We start from the raw sequence: 15728 nt of genomic DNA, 5'->3' as shown, positions 1-15728 counted from the left end.
GAACCCAAGACATAATCAACAATATCATTGAAATCGAGTTAATCGACTCTTGAATCAAAACACATACTCCGTCAAAATCGACGTGCTCGACTAAAAACACATACACCGTCGACTCCAAACAAACTGCTTTCGTTATTAGTTCTAGTCCATCGAACCACAATCAAACCATAAATCCAACATCCTTCACTATTATAATCACTAACAAAGTCCAAACTTCTCAATCAAAGTCAATAATCGAAGTCTACTTTGACTCCAAATCATTTGACTCCTTGTCATTCTTTCATCAGGTCGAATATGACTTTGACACAGTAGGAACGTTCGACCCCAAATCAAGTCAGTCGAAATTATTTTCATCAAATCGAAGTCATTCCGAGACGAGATTTAGATCAATTACAAGTTCAAATTCCGATTTCAGTCGAACCTTCTTCAATCTTGACTTTTTATGCTCTTTTTCTTTGACTTCATCCTTCAACAATCGATTCCAATACTCCAAATCAGTCAAAATCACAAAATACAAATCGACCAATTCCAATAGAGAAGTTCAACAACTTCAATCCAAACCACATTTCGATTCCAGCTCCTCTCGATTCGAACTAATGGCCTCCTATGAACATTCCAAAAATTACCAGATGCGAAATAATATATGAACAAAAGTCAAAAGAGAAAAATCACTTTCAACAACCCATCGATTCTATTTCAATCGATATGAAATCGAAAATAGAGCTCACAATTCTATTTGATGCAATCTCCAGTTAGAATCGAGTTTTGAAAAAACATTGTTTGTAATGTTTTATCCACTGAACATACAATCAAAAGAAATTTGGGCTTAATTGAATGTACAGTGAACAAAATGAATTGTTTGGCTTACGAATCGAATCACATGAACATTGAAGAAAAATGATTTTGGGCTCAAGATTTAATCAAAACAAAATTAATGTTTATTTTGGGCTTAATCTAAAAAAAATTGTTGGATCAACAATGGGGTTGAAACGGAATAGATCCAACGAATCAAAACGATAAAAAATGAAACGCACGAATCGAAATTAAAATTGTATTTCGATAAAATATGGATCGTTCTTCATTGGATCATCAAAAATCAAGAACATTTTGGAATCCATTTGAGTATTTGTGACACCTTCTTGATGATTCTTTTTCCGTTTGAACACACGAATCAATCATTGATGATCTTGGTTCTTTTGTTGGAACAAAAAAATCAGCAAATTGAACATTGTACCAACCCCGATGCGTGTTGTACGACTCATTTCTCCAAGAACAAGCTCTATCATCATGTTGAATTCGATCTTCAATGATTTTGGATTTAATATTAAATTCCACAACCAAATTTGATGATCTATCCTTGGGTAACCAAATCATCTTGGCTTTGATCTTCTTCTTCTTCATCATCTTTTTGATCTTTTTGGGTCTTGATGAATTGAATTCAAGAACAAACCCACTTCCCACAACTTCAACTTTACAAGTTTTGATCATATCTTTTGGAGTTTGATACTTGTGAATTTCTTGGATTGATGGCTTTCGATAAGGAATCATTCCTTCAAACGAATCACAAGAACACAAAAATATCATTGATTTGAACTCCAATCGAACAAAAAAGTTTTTCTTCTTCATGAAAATCAACTTGAATCTTCTTATCTTGAACTTCAAGAACATCATGAATGTAACGCCCGTAGATCCGGGCTAGTTAATTTAGAGATAATAGGGGTCGAAAAAGAATTTTCGACAAAAGATTATTTAGAATAAATAATATTAACCAAGTTGTAGAATATGTCTCAAGGGTTCCGTAGAAATAAAGAACGCCGAAATCCGAGTTATAACGAAGAAGTTATGACTCGTCGAAGTTTCGCGACGGAACCGGCACGGTATCAGGAAGCGTAAATAGTGAATTTACGATAGAGCGACTTTTAGCCTTAGCAATCTAAACAAAAGTCGTATAAAATGTTAAATTGAGAGTGTCCATAAAAAGAACGCCCAAATATGACTTCGTATGAGGAAGTTATGATTTTTCTAAGATTTGGCATAGCGGTGCATGGCCCAAAACTCGAATTTTAGTTCGAGCGGTTTTTGGCTTACGCAACCTAAATGAGAGTTTAATATCTCATTAATAGGAACTCAACGACAAAAAGACGGACGAAAACGGAGTCTGTATGTGAAACTTATGAATTTTACGCGGACATTTAACAATGTAATCACCTCCTACTGTTAAATTTAAAATCGGTCGAGAATTAGCCGACGGAGTAAAAAGGAAAGTTGTAGATTTTATTTTTACCTACACATGGATATAAATAATGTCAAAAATGAAGCTCGTATGCGAAAGTTATGGACGAAGCTTAGTCTCTATTTTTCGAGCGCGACAAATTCGATACAGTTTTGTAAATCCGAGATAGAATGAGAATTAGCCAACGAGGTCTAAATGAAAGTTGTAGTACTCGTAAATACCAACGAGTGGATATAAATATCGACAAAAACGGAGATTGTATGCGAAAGTTATGGACGAAGCTTAGTCTCTACTTTTCGAGCGCGACGAACTCAATATAGTTTTTGTAAATATGTGATAGAAGGAGAATTAGCCGACGGGATCTAAGTGAAAGTTGTTGTACTCGTAAATACCAATGCGTGGATATATAAAGCATAGAAAATGGAGCTCGTACGCGGAAGATACGGACGAAGCTTGGAGACTACTTTACTATAAAATTCCTATAAATAAGATATGAACTCTTCATAATTTCTTCACACCATAAGCCTTTCTTTCTCTCTCTAACTTCTCTCTAACCTCCTTAAACCCCTCCCAAGTCTAGGGAACCTCCCTAGCATGAGAAGAAAGCCCCAGAGCGGCCGACGGCTCCGAGAAGAAAAGCTTTCGGCTCGGAAACGTTGCTCCAGCGAAGCCCGTTTTTAATAAAAACCCGCTATAAGTGAGCTACGTCTATACTATATTTAATATAGTTTTTATTTAATTATAGTAACATTATTAGGACCTTAAAACAATTATTTGGGCTATTATTATGAGTTATATTGAGTGTTATTTAACGCTTATATGATAGTAATAATAGCTAGACTATTAATTAGTCGCGGTTAACGTTAAAAACTAAACCCTAGTGGTATTGATACTAGGTTTTGTCGAGGAAATTTGTTTTGAGATAATGAAGTGTTGTCTGAGTTCGGAATCACCACCTAATCAAGTGAGTGCATGGTCCCTTTCATCTTACACATAGATATGAAGTATTTAATATAAATTACGTGCTATGTGTGAATATTGTCTGAATGCTTGCTGTCTATGCTGGGTGAAATATTTTTATACATGTTTTAAATGATTTAAATTGTATACGTATTTTATATATACAAATATGTTGGTTATGACATGGGTAGATGAATGATGAGAGATAAAAGATGATGTGAGTAAACATAGATAGCTATAGACTTAGTGCCTATTGGACAAACACTGGTAGCTATGGACTTAGTACCTGTTAGGAACTGGTAGCTATGGACTTAGTACCTGTTAAGAAATGGTAGCTATGAACTTAGTACCTACTAGATATACACTGGTAGCTATGGATTTAGTACCTGTTAGGAATTGGTAGCTATGGACTTAGTACCTACTAGAAACACTAGGGATGGTAGATCTTAGCATTTTTAAGGTTCCTTATGCATAAAAATGCAATCTTGATGTGTTATATTGGACCATGCATGAGTTAGGGCTCTTATTATGCGTTTTATTGGTCAAAAACAAGTATTGGGTCCCATTAAGGTATGAAAAGGAGTAAATTTGCCAACTTTACGTGTTAAGACATCATTTAGGATCAGATCTGAGAAGTTAACTTAGTGGCTTAACCAATTAAACACTTAATGATGAGTTTAGACTACTGTGGAGTACGGTGGGCGTACCAAGATCTTACACAGGGCATACTGGCCAAAGGTGGCATACGTCGGGCATAAGTCTGAGTACGCTGGGCGTACTCAGCAGCTGTCGACTTTTGTTGACTTTTGTGATTTGGGCCATATTTGGACTATTAGGGTTTAGGGGCTTGTTGGGACATTAGTCTTTCTGACTTTGGGACATTTTTAGGCTTTGGTCCTTCTAGGATTTGGGTCTGTAATGGGCTTTGGGTATCATTTAGTAATTTGGGTTGTATTGGGGTTTTGGTGCCATTGGGTTGGGCCTCGGTTATTGGGCCAAGTGAGGAAAGGGTAAAATGGTCTTTTACCCTGGATTTTGGACAAATGAACAAGATTCCTAATTATGGTTCATGGCCCAATTATTAATTGGGGTTTTATTTGATTGATTAGCGTGGGAATTTTTCGGTTCAGCAGCCTGATCATTTGTTTGACTGACAGCAAACTGAGGTGAGTTTGCTCATTATATTGTAGGACACTTGGATATGTTATGTGTTTGTAGTCTTTGTGACTCCTATTGTATGTGTTATATGCATGTGTGCCTGTTTGCTATATGTATGTGGGGGTGAAATAGACCCGGTACAGCCTTATGCTGACACATAAGTTGAAATAGACTCGGGGGTGAAATAAACCCGGTACGACCTTGGGCCGACGCATGAGTTGAAACATACTCAGGGGTGAAATAGACCTGGAAGAACCTTAAGCTAGCAGATATGTATGGCATGCGGTATTTTGGGGAACTCACTAAGCTTTGTGGTTACGGTTTTCAGTTTATGTTGCGGTTACTTCAGGATCAAATGGGAAGAGCTCGGGTTGATCACATTGCACACACACCATGATTTTTACCTTACTTGACTTTGATGTATTTTAGGATGTTTGATTGACATACTCTATTTTTTTATGGTTTTATAAACATGCTTTATTGATGATTTTATTATCATGAAAACGAAATTTTTGGTCTTAAATTTTAGGATGTTACAAGTTGGTACCAGAGCCTTGGTTTGAGGGATTCAGGCATACTCTTGGGTATATCTAAACTCAAATTGAGGGTTTGGCATATTTTTTTTTATAAAAAGAAATGTTTTATAAAAAGAGTTTATTTAATAAAAGAAAAGGGTGTGGTGCATGCAATCGACCGAGCTCAAGTAAGTTTTCCCAAAATACCCATACATGTTTTATGTTATGCCTTGATTTGTGAATCTGTGAAACACATCCTAGATTAGGGCTAAGGATTTTCTCAAGATTGCATAATAGAATTCTAGGAGAGATATCTTTATCTGCATACTGTATGAGCATGTAGACTTGCCTGCTAGTACTCATCAGTCAGTGATAGGATGGCGTGTTTAGGTTATGCTTGATTCCGATTACTCGATGCTCAAATGTTGCTTGCTTTGTGCTTTTTAGAATTTCCCATTAACATTAGCTAACAAGTAAGCGAATATGTTAAGTTACATATTATTAAGACTAGATAATTTTAGAATATTAGGTTTTAACTGTATTGTACACCTCTTGTTTGAGTCCAACCGTTGTATCGTGAGGCCTTTCATTCGAAGAATTACCTGGTGTCGGTAGTATGTAATTGTATTCGTAAGCTAGTTAGAGGGTGTTAGGGGGAGTTCCTTCTGCAACTGATGGTGGAGAGTGGTGTGGTGGTAGCCCTAGGAAAACCTAGGAGGTGATTCGGTGTTGAGAACCTTTTTTATTGAGGATTGTTTGGATAGATAAGGGAGTGACATGGAGGAATCGGAGCAATCCTGGAGGAAAGCATGGATAGAAGTGGAAGGTAGTATGGGTCCATACTACTGGAAGTAGAGAATTCGTACTTGAGTCAAGGAAAGCTACGATGAGGTCTATTTTCAGTATATATATATATATATATATATATATATATATATATATATATATATATATATATATATATATATATATATATATGTTCTGATGGTTTGGGTGGTCTATTTTCAGTATGGTGGTCACTCGATGAGGTTCTAGTAGCGGCTCTGGTGCCGGTGATGGTTCGGGTTCGGGCTCTAGAGCCAGGATTATGGATGATCAGATGCGGGAGTTCATTTCAGTAGAGATTAGCCACACTATTCTTGAGTAAACTCTTGTGATCTTTGGCATGGTCAAAGAGGGTATTCGAGATCGAGAGGCCAACAGGGTTGGGGCCACTGCGGCGAGACGTACGATGGAGCTTGCAGGGGTGGTGGTTCAGGCTGCTATAAGTGTGGCAAGACTGGGCACTTTAGTCGGGATTGCATAGCCACTACCTAGGGATCGAATTTGATTTGCTTCCATTGCAATCAGAGGGGACATAAAAAGGCTGATTGTCCGAGTCTAGCAGCGGCGGGACCAGTTGCAGCACCCGCTATGACGACTTTGATGATCATGGATGGCTGCCAGGGCAAGCCAGATATGCCTGTTGTGAGGAAAAAGGCTTTTCAGCTGATGGTCGAGGAGGATCGTGCGGTACCTGATGTGGTGATGGGTATGTATCTTCTCCTTATCTATTTATTTATGTTGATTTTTCTGCTTATATCTGTCTGTTTTGTTTTAGGGTCGTTCCTTGTGAACCGTATCTCTGCTTTGGTATTGTTTGATTCGGGGGCTACCCGATCCTTTGTATCTCTTGCGCTCAACAAGAGGTTTGTCGATGCTCTAGGGGAGTTGGATTGTCTATTAGAGGTTAAGATTGCTGATGAATGTCCTATGCGCGTATCAAGGGTTCATCGGAGTTGTTTCTTGAATTTGTTCAGTTGGTGGTATTCGGTTGATTTAGTTCCTATTCCACTGCATGAGATCAAGGTTATTATGGGGATGGATTGGTTGAGCCCCAATGGGTCAATGATTAATTGTGAGTAGCAGTTGGTAGGTTTCCAGACCCCAAGTGGGGGAGTTGGTGATTCAGGGAGAGGATGCTCAACGTAGGCCGATTTTATGTTCAGCAGCTAGGGTCAGACGCTATCTTCAACAAGTTTGTTTTGGATTTATGGCCTATGTGATGGATACCCAGGAGAAGGGTATGGTGATTTTGGATGATGTACCAGTTGTTCGAAAATATTTGGATGTATTCCCTGAAGATTTTCCTAAAGTGCCTCTTGAGAGGCAAGTGGAGTTTCGGATTGACTTGGTTCCTGGTGCGTCTCCGATAGCCAAAGCACCTTATCGATTAGCACATTGAAAGATACAAGAGTTGTCTACACAGCTATAGGAGCTATTAGACAAGGGATTTATCCGACTGAGTAGTTCGCCACGGGGAGCGTCGATCTTGTTTGTGAGGAAGAAGAATGGGACGCATCGGATGTGCATCGATTACCGGGAGCTGAATAAGCTAATGGTGAAGAACTGTTATCCACTCCTAAGGATTGATGATTTATTTAACCAGCTTCACAGTGCGTCCTGGTTTTCCAAGATTGATCTGCGACCGGGTTATCATCAGATGAGGGTCAGAGAAGAAGATACACAGAAGACGACCTTCCGGACTCGTTATGGTCATTATGAGTTCGTGTTAATGCCCTTCGGGCTCACCAATGCTCCAACCACATTCATGGATCTCATGTATCGCGTATGTAGACCCATGTTGGATTGGTCTGTGAATGTGTTTATCGATGACATCCTGGTCTACTACAAGACCCAGGAACAACATGTGGAGCATTTGTAGGAGGTATTGGATACTCTAAGGAGGGAGAGATTGTATGCAAATTTCTACAAGTATGAGTTCTGGTTACGCGAGGTGCAATTTTTGGGGCAACTTGTCAATCAGAACGATATTCTGGTTGATCTGGCTAAGGTCGAGGCGATGATGACGTGGGAGGTTCCGAGGTCTCCATATGACATTCAGATTTTCCTTGGATTAGCAGGTTACTATCGGAGATTCATTCAAAATTTCTCCAAGATAGCAATTACTTTGACTTGGTGGATAAAGAAGACCATCACGTTTCACTGGGGGCCTAAGCAGCATGCAACATTTGAGACTTTGAGGCAGCGATTATGCGAGGCTCCGATTCTGACCCTGCCAGAGGGTGTTGAGGATTTTGTGATATATTGTGATGTGTCTATCACAGGTTTGGGAGCAGTGTTAATGTAACAACTCAAAATTTTCAAACAAATTTTTCAATTTTAAAACATAATTGTTTCCTTTAAAAACAAGGCATAAATAGTTAATTATTCAGTCAATACAATTATTCAAAATCCCAAGATCATAAAAACCATCTTCAGTGTGTATCGATCATGCCGGCGCCTTCCCACGGTCCTCGCTAGTACCTGAAATACATACATACACAACAACTGTAAGCATAAATGCTTAGTGAGTTCCCCAATATACACTTACACACATACGCCTTTCCAGGCCCTGACCTTCCGGTCCGCAATACAACGCCTTCCGGCCCATAACATAATTGCCTTCCGGCCCACATATCATACATAGCACATATAACACTTAACTTACCACATATAGCATACATATCACATAACATAGTCGACCTTCCGGTCACACGGTCAAACCCATCCGGGTACAGTATAGTGAGAAGACTCACCTCGTAAATGCTGAAAGCTAGCAACTCCTGAAATCACTCGTGCACAATCCGACGAGCTACAACCTTCCTATAATCATCACATATCTCATTAACACTTATAACTTCTAAGGGTGACTATCCCTAAGAAGTCAGACTTAGGTCAACTCTGGTCAACGGTCAACGGTCAGCTCGACCGGACTCGGCGAGTCCCATGGCGACTCGGCGAGTCTAGACGTCTTTCAACTTTCTGAGATTCCTTATCTACTCGTCGAGTACCCTCCTCGACCCGACGAGTTACCCTTGAAAGAATCGCGGGGCCACCCCGACTCCACTCGCCGAGTCTGAAGAACAACTCGGCGAGTCCCAGTAAATCTTCATGCTACTCGCCGAGTCTGAAGAACAACTCGGCGAGTCCATGCCATGCAGACGAGCAACTGCTTCCTGAATTACGTATGGTCCCAAGATATACAACTATGGGACTCTCTGGACTTCTAAACATCTCATTACAGAGGGTATAACATCTGGGTAATGACATAATACCCATCTAATCACTAAATGGGTTTTTCATAAACCCTAGGTCCATAAACACATTAACTAACAGAATTGATCCGAGTATTACCTGAGAACGTTCCCTCTGTGTTCCCCAAACCTCAGGACTCAATCCTCCTTGATATTCCTTTGGCCAATTCCTTCTTCTTCTTGCCTAGCAAGTTCCTCCAAGTTCCAAAAGCTTTCTCTCCTGCCCTAGACGTCCACAACGATTAGGGTTCCTTTCAATTGATCAAAAGACGGAAAATGACGGCCTAAGAGGCGTTATATACGATTCAAACTGAACGGTTAGGGTTTCTGCTGAACAGCGTCGACTCGCCGAGTCCATATCTGGACTCGTCGAGTCCAGTCGCGGACCCGCGACCAAGTCTGCGATCCTACTCGGCGAGTCTTGGCCCCAACTCGCCGAGTCCCCTCTTAAATCACCTCAAAAACATAATTTTAATAATACCTGAGATTCCGGGCTGTTACAACTCTCCCCCACTTGGATTAGACTTCGCCCTCGAAGTCTCACTCTGCAAATAGTTCCGGATGCTGCTCCCGCATTTCGCGCTTCGGTTCCCAAGTCATTTCTGATCCCTTACGGTGTTGCCATTGAACCAACACCAGAGGTACTTCCTTGTTCCTCAGAACCTTGATCTTCCGATCCCTGATCGCCACTGGTCTCTCCGCGTAATTCAGGCTCGCATCCACCTGAATATCCCCCAATGGAACCACTGCCGACTCATCGGCTATGCACTTCCTCAACTGCGATACATGAAAAGTGTCATGGATCTGACCCAGCTCCGCTGGCAACTCCAACCGATAGGCTACCCGGCCTATCCTTGCAACCACACGAAATGGTCCAATATACCGGGGCCCCAATTTGCCCCTCTTCCTGAATCGAATCACTCCTTTCCAAGGAGAGACCTTCAGGAGAACGAAGTCGCCGACTTGAAATTCAAGCTCGGATCGGCGCCTGTCTGCATAACTCTTCTGTCGGCTCTGGGCAGTCAATAACCTTTGTCTCACTTGCTGAATCTGCTCTGTCGTCTGGAGTATGATCTCCGTGCTGCCCATCACTCTCTGTCCCACCTCTCCCCAGCAAATGGGAGTCCGACACCTCCTACCATACAACAGCTCGAAAGGCGGCATACCAATGCTCGAATGGTGGCTGTTGTTGTAGGAAAACTCTGCCAATGGCAAATACGCATCCCAACTACCCCCGAAGTCTAACACACACGCCCGGAGCATGTCCTCCAGCGTCTGAATTGTCCGCTCGCTCTGACCGTCTGTCTGGGGATGGTATGCGGTACTAAAATGCAATTTAGTACCCAGCTCCTCATGGAATTTCTTCCAGAACCTGGAAGTGAAGCGCACATCGCGGTCTGACACAATCGAGATCGGCACCCCGTGCCGAGATACCACCTCTTTCACGTATATCTCCGCTAACTTTTCCGCTGAAGAACTCTCACTGATGGCAAGGAAGTGTGCACTCTTCGTCAACCTATCCACAATCACCCAAATTGCGTCAACTCCCCTAGCAGTCCTTGGCAATTTGGTGATAAAATCCATAGTGATCTGTTCCCACTTCCACTCGGGGATCTCCAATGGCTGTAACTTGCCATGCGGTCTCTGGTGCTCAGCCTTAACCCTACGGCAGGTCAAGCACCTCTCAACGAACCATGCCACGTCTCTCTTCATACAGGGCCACCAATATTCCTTCCTTAAGTCCAAATACATCTTTGTAGCACCGGGATGGATCGAGAATTTCGATCTATGAGCCTCTTCCATCAACGTAATACGCGTACCGCCCACGAACGGTACCCAAATCCGACCCTGAAACGTCATAAGGCCTCGACTATCCTTGACAAACTCTGAGATTAACCCCACAACCCGCTCTTTCTTCTGCATTTCGGGTCGCACAGCCTCTGCCTGGGCCCTACGAATATCATCCAATACAGGAGTCATCACGGTCAGTCTCAAGCATACATCTCGCAATGGAGTGCTCTCCGCCCTGCGGCTCAATGCATCGGCTACCACATTAGCCTTGCCTGGGTGGTACAGGATCTCACAATCATAATCCTTGACCACATCCAACCACCTCCTCTGACGCATATTTAGGTTGGGTTGATCCATCAAATACTTCAAACTCTTATGGTCCGTGTATATCGTACATCGAACCCCATACAAGTAGTGACGCCAAATCTTGAGAGCGAACACTACTGCCCCCAACTCTAAATCATGCGTGGGATATCTCGCCTCATGAGGCTTCAGCTGCCTCGACGCATAAGCTATCACATGACCCCTCTGCATCAACACTGCACCCAATCCCGAAATTGATGCGTCGCAATATACCACGAAATCTTCCATCCCTTCTGGGAGAGCTAATACCGGGGCTTCGCACAATCTCTGGCGAAGTGTCTCAAAGGAGGTCTGCTGCTCGGGCCCCCATGAGAATGTAACACCCTTCCGGGTCAATCTGGTGAGTGGCACTGCGATCTTGGAGAAATCCTTGATAAATCTCCGATAATACCCTGCCAACCCAAGGAAACTCCTGATCTCAGAGGGTGACTTCGGCACCTCCCAACTCATCACCGCCTCAACCTTGGCCGGATCGACTAATATCCCTTTCTGATTAACCACATGTCCTAGAAACTGGACCTCCCGCAACCAGAAGTCACATTTGGAGAACTTTGCATAAAGCTTCTCCGACCTCAATACCTCGAGGACCTCCCTCAAATGCTCCTCATGCTGCTCTCTAGATCTCGAATACACCAGAATGTCGTCGATAAATACGATCACTGACCGATCCAACATCGGCCTGCATACCCTGTTCATGAGATCCATGAACACAGCCGGGGCATTGGTGAGTCCAAAAGGCATCACCACAAACTCATAATGCCCATATCGCGTCCTAAACGCTGTCTTCTGGACGTCTTCATCCCGTACTCTCACCTGATGGTAACCTGACCTCAAATCGATCTTGGAAAACCAAGATGCTCCCTGTAACTGATCGAATAAATCATCGATCCTCGGCAACGGGTAACGGTTCTTGACCGTTAGCTTGTTCAACTCCCGGTAATCAATGCACATCCGGTGTGAACCATCCTTCTTCTTGACGAACAGAATAGGTGCTCCCCATGGCGAGCTGCTCGGCCGAATGAATCCCTTCCCCAGCAACTCCTGGAGTTGCGAGGACAACTCTTGCATCTCTGGAGGTGCAAGACGATAGGGCACTTTAGCAATAGGTGCTACCCCCGGAACCAGATCGATATTAAACTCTACTTGCCTCACAGGCGGTACTCCCGGCAACTCCTCGGGAAAGACATCTGAAAACTCACGTACCACAGGGACCTCCTTAACTGTCTTCGGTTTCTCAGAAACCTCCCGCGTATCCATCACATACGCCACAAAACCCCTACAGCCCTGCTGTAGACACTGCCTCGCTCTAGCGGCCGAACAAAAAGCTGATCCTGAACGGGTACCCTCACCGTACACCGAAAGAACTCCCCCACTATGGTCTCGTATAGTCACCAACTGACGCTCACAGTCGATGACAGCGCCGAACCGGCTCAGCCAGTCCATGCCCACGATGACACAGACATCCCCCATCGCGATAGGAATCAGATCAATTGGGAATCCAATCCCGAAAATCTCTAGTACACATCCCCGAAGAACCTCCGTAGCACAGATCACCTTCTCGTCAGCTATAGAAACTTTCAAAGGTCGACTCAACGACTCACGACTAACGCCGATATGCTGACTAAAGGCTAAGGACACAAAGGACCTACTCGCACCCGAGTCAAATAACACTAAGGCAGGCACAGAGTTCACAAGGAAAGTACCTACGCATATAATAACATAAGCATAACATCTTGACATTAAAAATAAATACATGAATTACAACATACCTGCCACAACATCGGGCGCAGCGCGGACCTCCTCCGCAGTCAGCTGAAAGGCTCTCCCACGAGCCCTCGGGGCCTCGACCTTCACCGGTCGAGTCTCAGTAGTCCTGGCAACAGGTGCAGATCCCTGACGAAGCTGAGGGCACTCGGCCTTCCGATGGCCGGTCTGGTTGCAATGAAAGCAAACCATAAATCCCTTGGGACACTCCCTAGCAATGTGTCCCTCCTTGCCACACTTGTAGCAAGCACCGGCTCGACACGCCCCATCGTGACCCTTACCGCACTTTACGCAAGTGCGGTTCTTCGAACCTCCCGTCCTCGAATCGGCGGACTTGATCCGCTTGGCTGCCGGCTGAGACTGAGCCGGTCGCCGGTCTGCCTGCTGAGACTCGGCCTCCTCCCTGGCCTGAGTCTCTAACTCGATCTCACGCTTCCTGGCATTCGCCTGAAGCTCAGTAAAAGTATGGTAAGTGGAGTTTGACACAAACTCCCGGATCTCCCTCCTCAGAACACCCAAGTACCGGCTCATCCGAGCCTGCTCTGTGGCCACTAGCTCGGGGCAAAACATCGCCCTCTCATGGAACTTCCGCGTGATCGCCGCCACCGAATCAGTACCCTGCTTGAGGGTTAAGAACTCCTGAACCAATCGTTCCCGCTCCACCGGGGGAACGTACTCATCTCTGAACATGGTAGTGAACCCCTCCCATGTCACTGCCGCAGTCTCTGCTAAAGTGAAGTTCGCCGTCACGAACTTCCACCAGTCCTTGGCTCCCAGACGGAGCTGGTTCAAAGCGAACCGTACCCTCAGGTGCTCCGGGCATGAACAAGTGTAGAAGCACCCCTCTATATCTGCGATCCACCTCATCGCAGCAATCGGATCCTGCGTCCCATCGAACTCCGGTGGCTTCGTGTTGCTGAACTCTCGGAACAGCAATGAATCACCCCCCTGTGGCTTAGCAGCGGCCACAGCTGCGGTAGCTGCAGCGGTTGCAGCCTCAGTCAATGCGGCGTACCGCTCGTCGAACGTCTCCATCAGGGTGGTCTTGATAGACCCAAACATCTCCGGGATCTCAGCCCGGATCGCCGCCGCCACCTCCTCGTGGATCATCTGACGAATATCCTCGTCACTCACACCGCTCGTACTTGCTCCGTGACGCGGTCTAACCATGATATCTCTGAAATACAACATAAAACTATCAGAGATTCTATCAAGTGTAATTGCACTCGATAACGCGACCCTACCCCGTCCCCGATATCTAGGGATTCTTACTTGGGTCTCCCACTGACCCGGTGTCCTCGGTAGTACGGGCCCAATACTACCGACCACACCGCATCAGTGTTCATCCCAAGTCCTCCTCCCCAAACTTCGGATAGTGAGTACTCTACTTCTGATATGCACTATCTACCCGCATACTAGCAAAACATCTCATATAAGCAAACTTCCCTACACTAAGGCATCACAAATCAGGCCACTCTAGTCCTATCATGAATACCTAGTCTTCTAGCATGCATAACAATTCATATCATATGATATTGTAAGGTATTTTGGGGATCTTTACCGCTCGGGCGCTGACTGATCGTACACACTGCTTCTTTCTTGCTTACCCCAAAACCATTTACAAAAGTTTATGCCTTTATTTGAAAAGTTTCCTCAAATCCTCGGTTTGAGTTCAGTTACCCCCAAAGGTGCACCCGAATCCCTCAAACCAAGGCTCTGATACCAATTGTAACAACTCAAATTTTTCAAACAAATTTTTCAATTTTAAAACATAATTGTTTCCTTTAAAAACAAGGCATAAATAGTTAATTATTCAGTCAATACAATTATTCAAAATCCCAAGATCATAAAAACCATCTTCAGTGTGTATCGATCATGCCGGCGCCTTCCCACGGTCCTCGCTAGTACCTGAAATACATACATACACAACAACTGTAAGCATAAATGCTTAGTGAGTTCCCCAATATACACTTACACACATACGCCTTTCCAGGCCCTGACCTTCCGGTCCGCAATACAACGCCTTCCGGCCCATAACATAATTGCCTTCCGGCCCACATATCATACATAGCACATATAACACTTAACTTACCACATATAGCATACATATCACATAACATAGTCGACCTTCCGGTCACACGGTCAAACCCATCCGGGTACAGTATAGTGAGAAGACTCACCTCGTAAATGCTGAAAGCTAGCAACTCCTGAAATCACTCGTGCACAATCCGACGAGCTACAACCTTCCTATAATCATCACATATCTCATTAACACTTATAACTTCTAAGGGTGACTATCCCTAAGAAGTCAGACTTAGGTCAACTCTGGTCAACGGTCAACGGTCAGCTCGACCGGACTCGGCGAGTCCCATGGCGACTCGGCGAGTCTAGACGTCTTTCAACTTTCTGAGATTCCTTATCTACTCGTCGAGTACCCTCCTCGACCCGACGAGTTACCCTTGAAAGAATCGTGGGGCCACCCCGACTCCACTCGCCGAGTCTGAAGAACAACTCGGCGAGTCCCAGTAAATCTTCATGCTACTCGCCGAGTCTGAAGAACAACTCGGCGAGTCCATGCCATGCAGACGAGCAACTGCTTCCTGAATTACGTATGGTCCCAAGATATACAACTATGGGACTCTCTGGACTTCTAAACATCTCATTACAGAGGGTATAACATTTGGGTAATGACATAATACCCATCTAATCACTAAATGGGTTTTTCATAAACCCTAGGTCCATAAACACATTAACTAACAGAATTGATCCGAGTATTACCTGAGAACGTTCCCTCTGTGTTCCCCAAACCTCAGGACTCAATCCTCCTTGATATTCCTTTGGCCAATTCCTTCTTCTTCTTGCCTAGCA

General features: G+C 44.0%; 1 protein-coding gene across 1 annotated transcript; it reads right to left on the bottom strand.

The window, feature by feature from the left end:
• Positions 1–8121: 8121 nt before the first annotated feature.
• Positions 8122–14007, bottom strand: LOC145074156 (uncharacterized). Its single transcript, XM_079020567.1, has 2 exons — positions 12866–14007; positions 8122–8172 (listed from the first exon to the last, which is right to left on the bottom strand). Exons 1-2 carry the CDS (start codon positions 13968–13970, stop codon positions 8138–8140), a joined length of 1140 nt encoding a protein of 379 aa, XP_078876693.1. The 5' UTR covers positions 13971–14007; the 3' UTR covers positions 8122–8137.
• Between the last annotated feature and the right edge of the window lie 1721 nt (positions 14008–15728).

Source organism: Lactuca serriola, chromosome 9 (genome assembly GCF_051521515.1).
Source record: "Lactuca serriola cultivar US96UC23 chromosome 9, Lser_US96UC23_V15, whole genome shotgun sequence".
Lineage (NCBI taxonomy): Eukaryota > Viridiplantae > Streptophyta > Magnoliopsida > Asterales > Asteraceae > Lactuca > Lactuca serriola.
The sequence above is the reverse complement of the archived record's forward strand: the minus strand, read 5'-3'. Positions and strand labels throughout refer to the sequence as shown.

Bases quoted from the DNA above. Each gene is read 5' to 3' on its own strand.
- LOC145074156 (XM_079020567.1), bottom strand. From the start codon at position 13,970: ATGATCCACGAGGAGGTGGCGGCGGCGATCCGGGCTGAGATCCCGGAG. The intron at 8,173-12,865 runs GTATGTTGTAAT...TATGTATTTCAG, and splicing joins TGCGCCCGATGTTGTGGCAG to GTACTAGCGAGGACCGTGGG.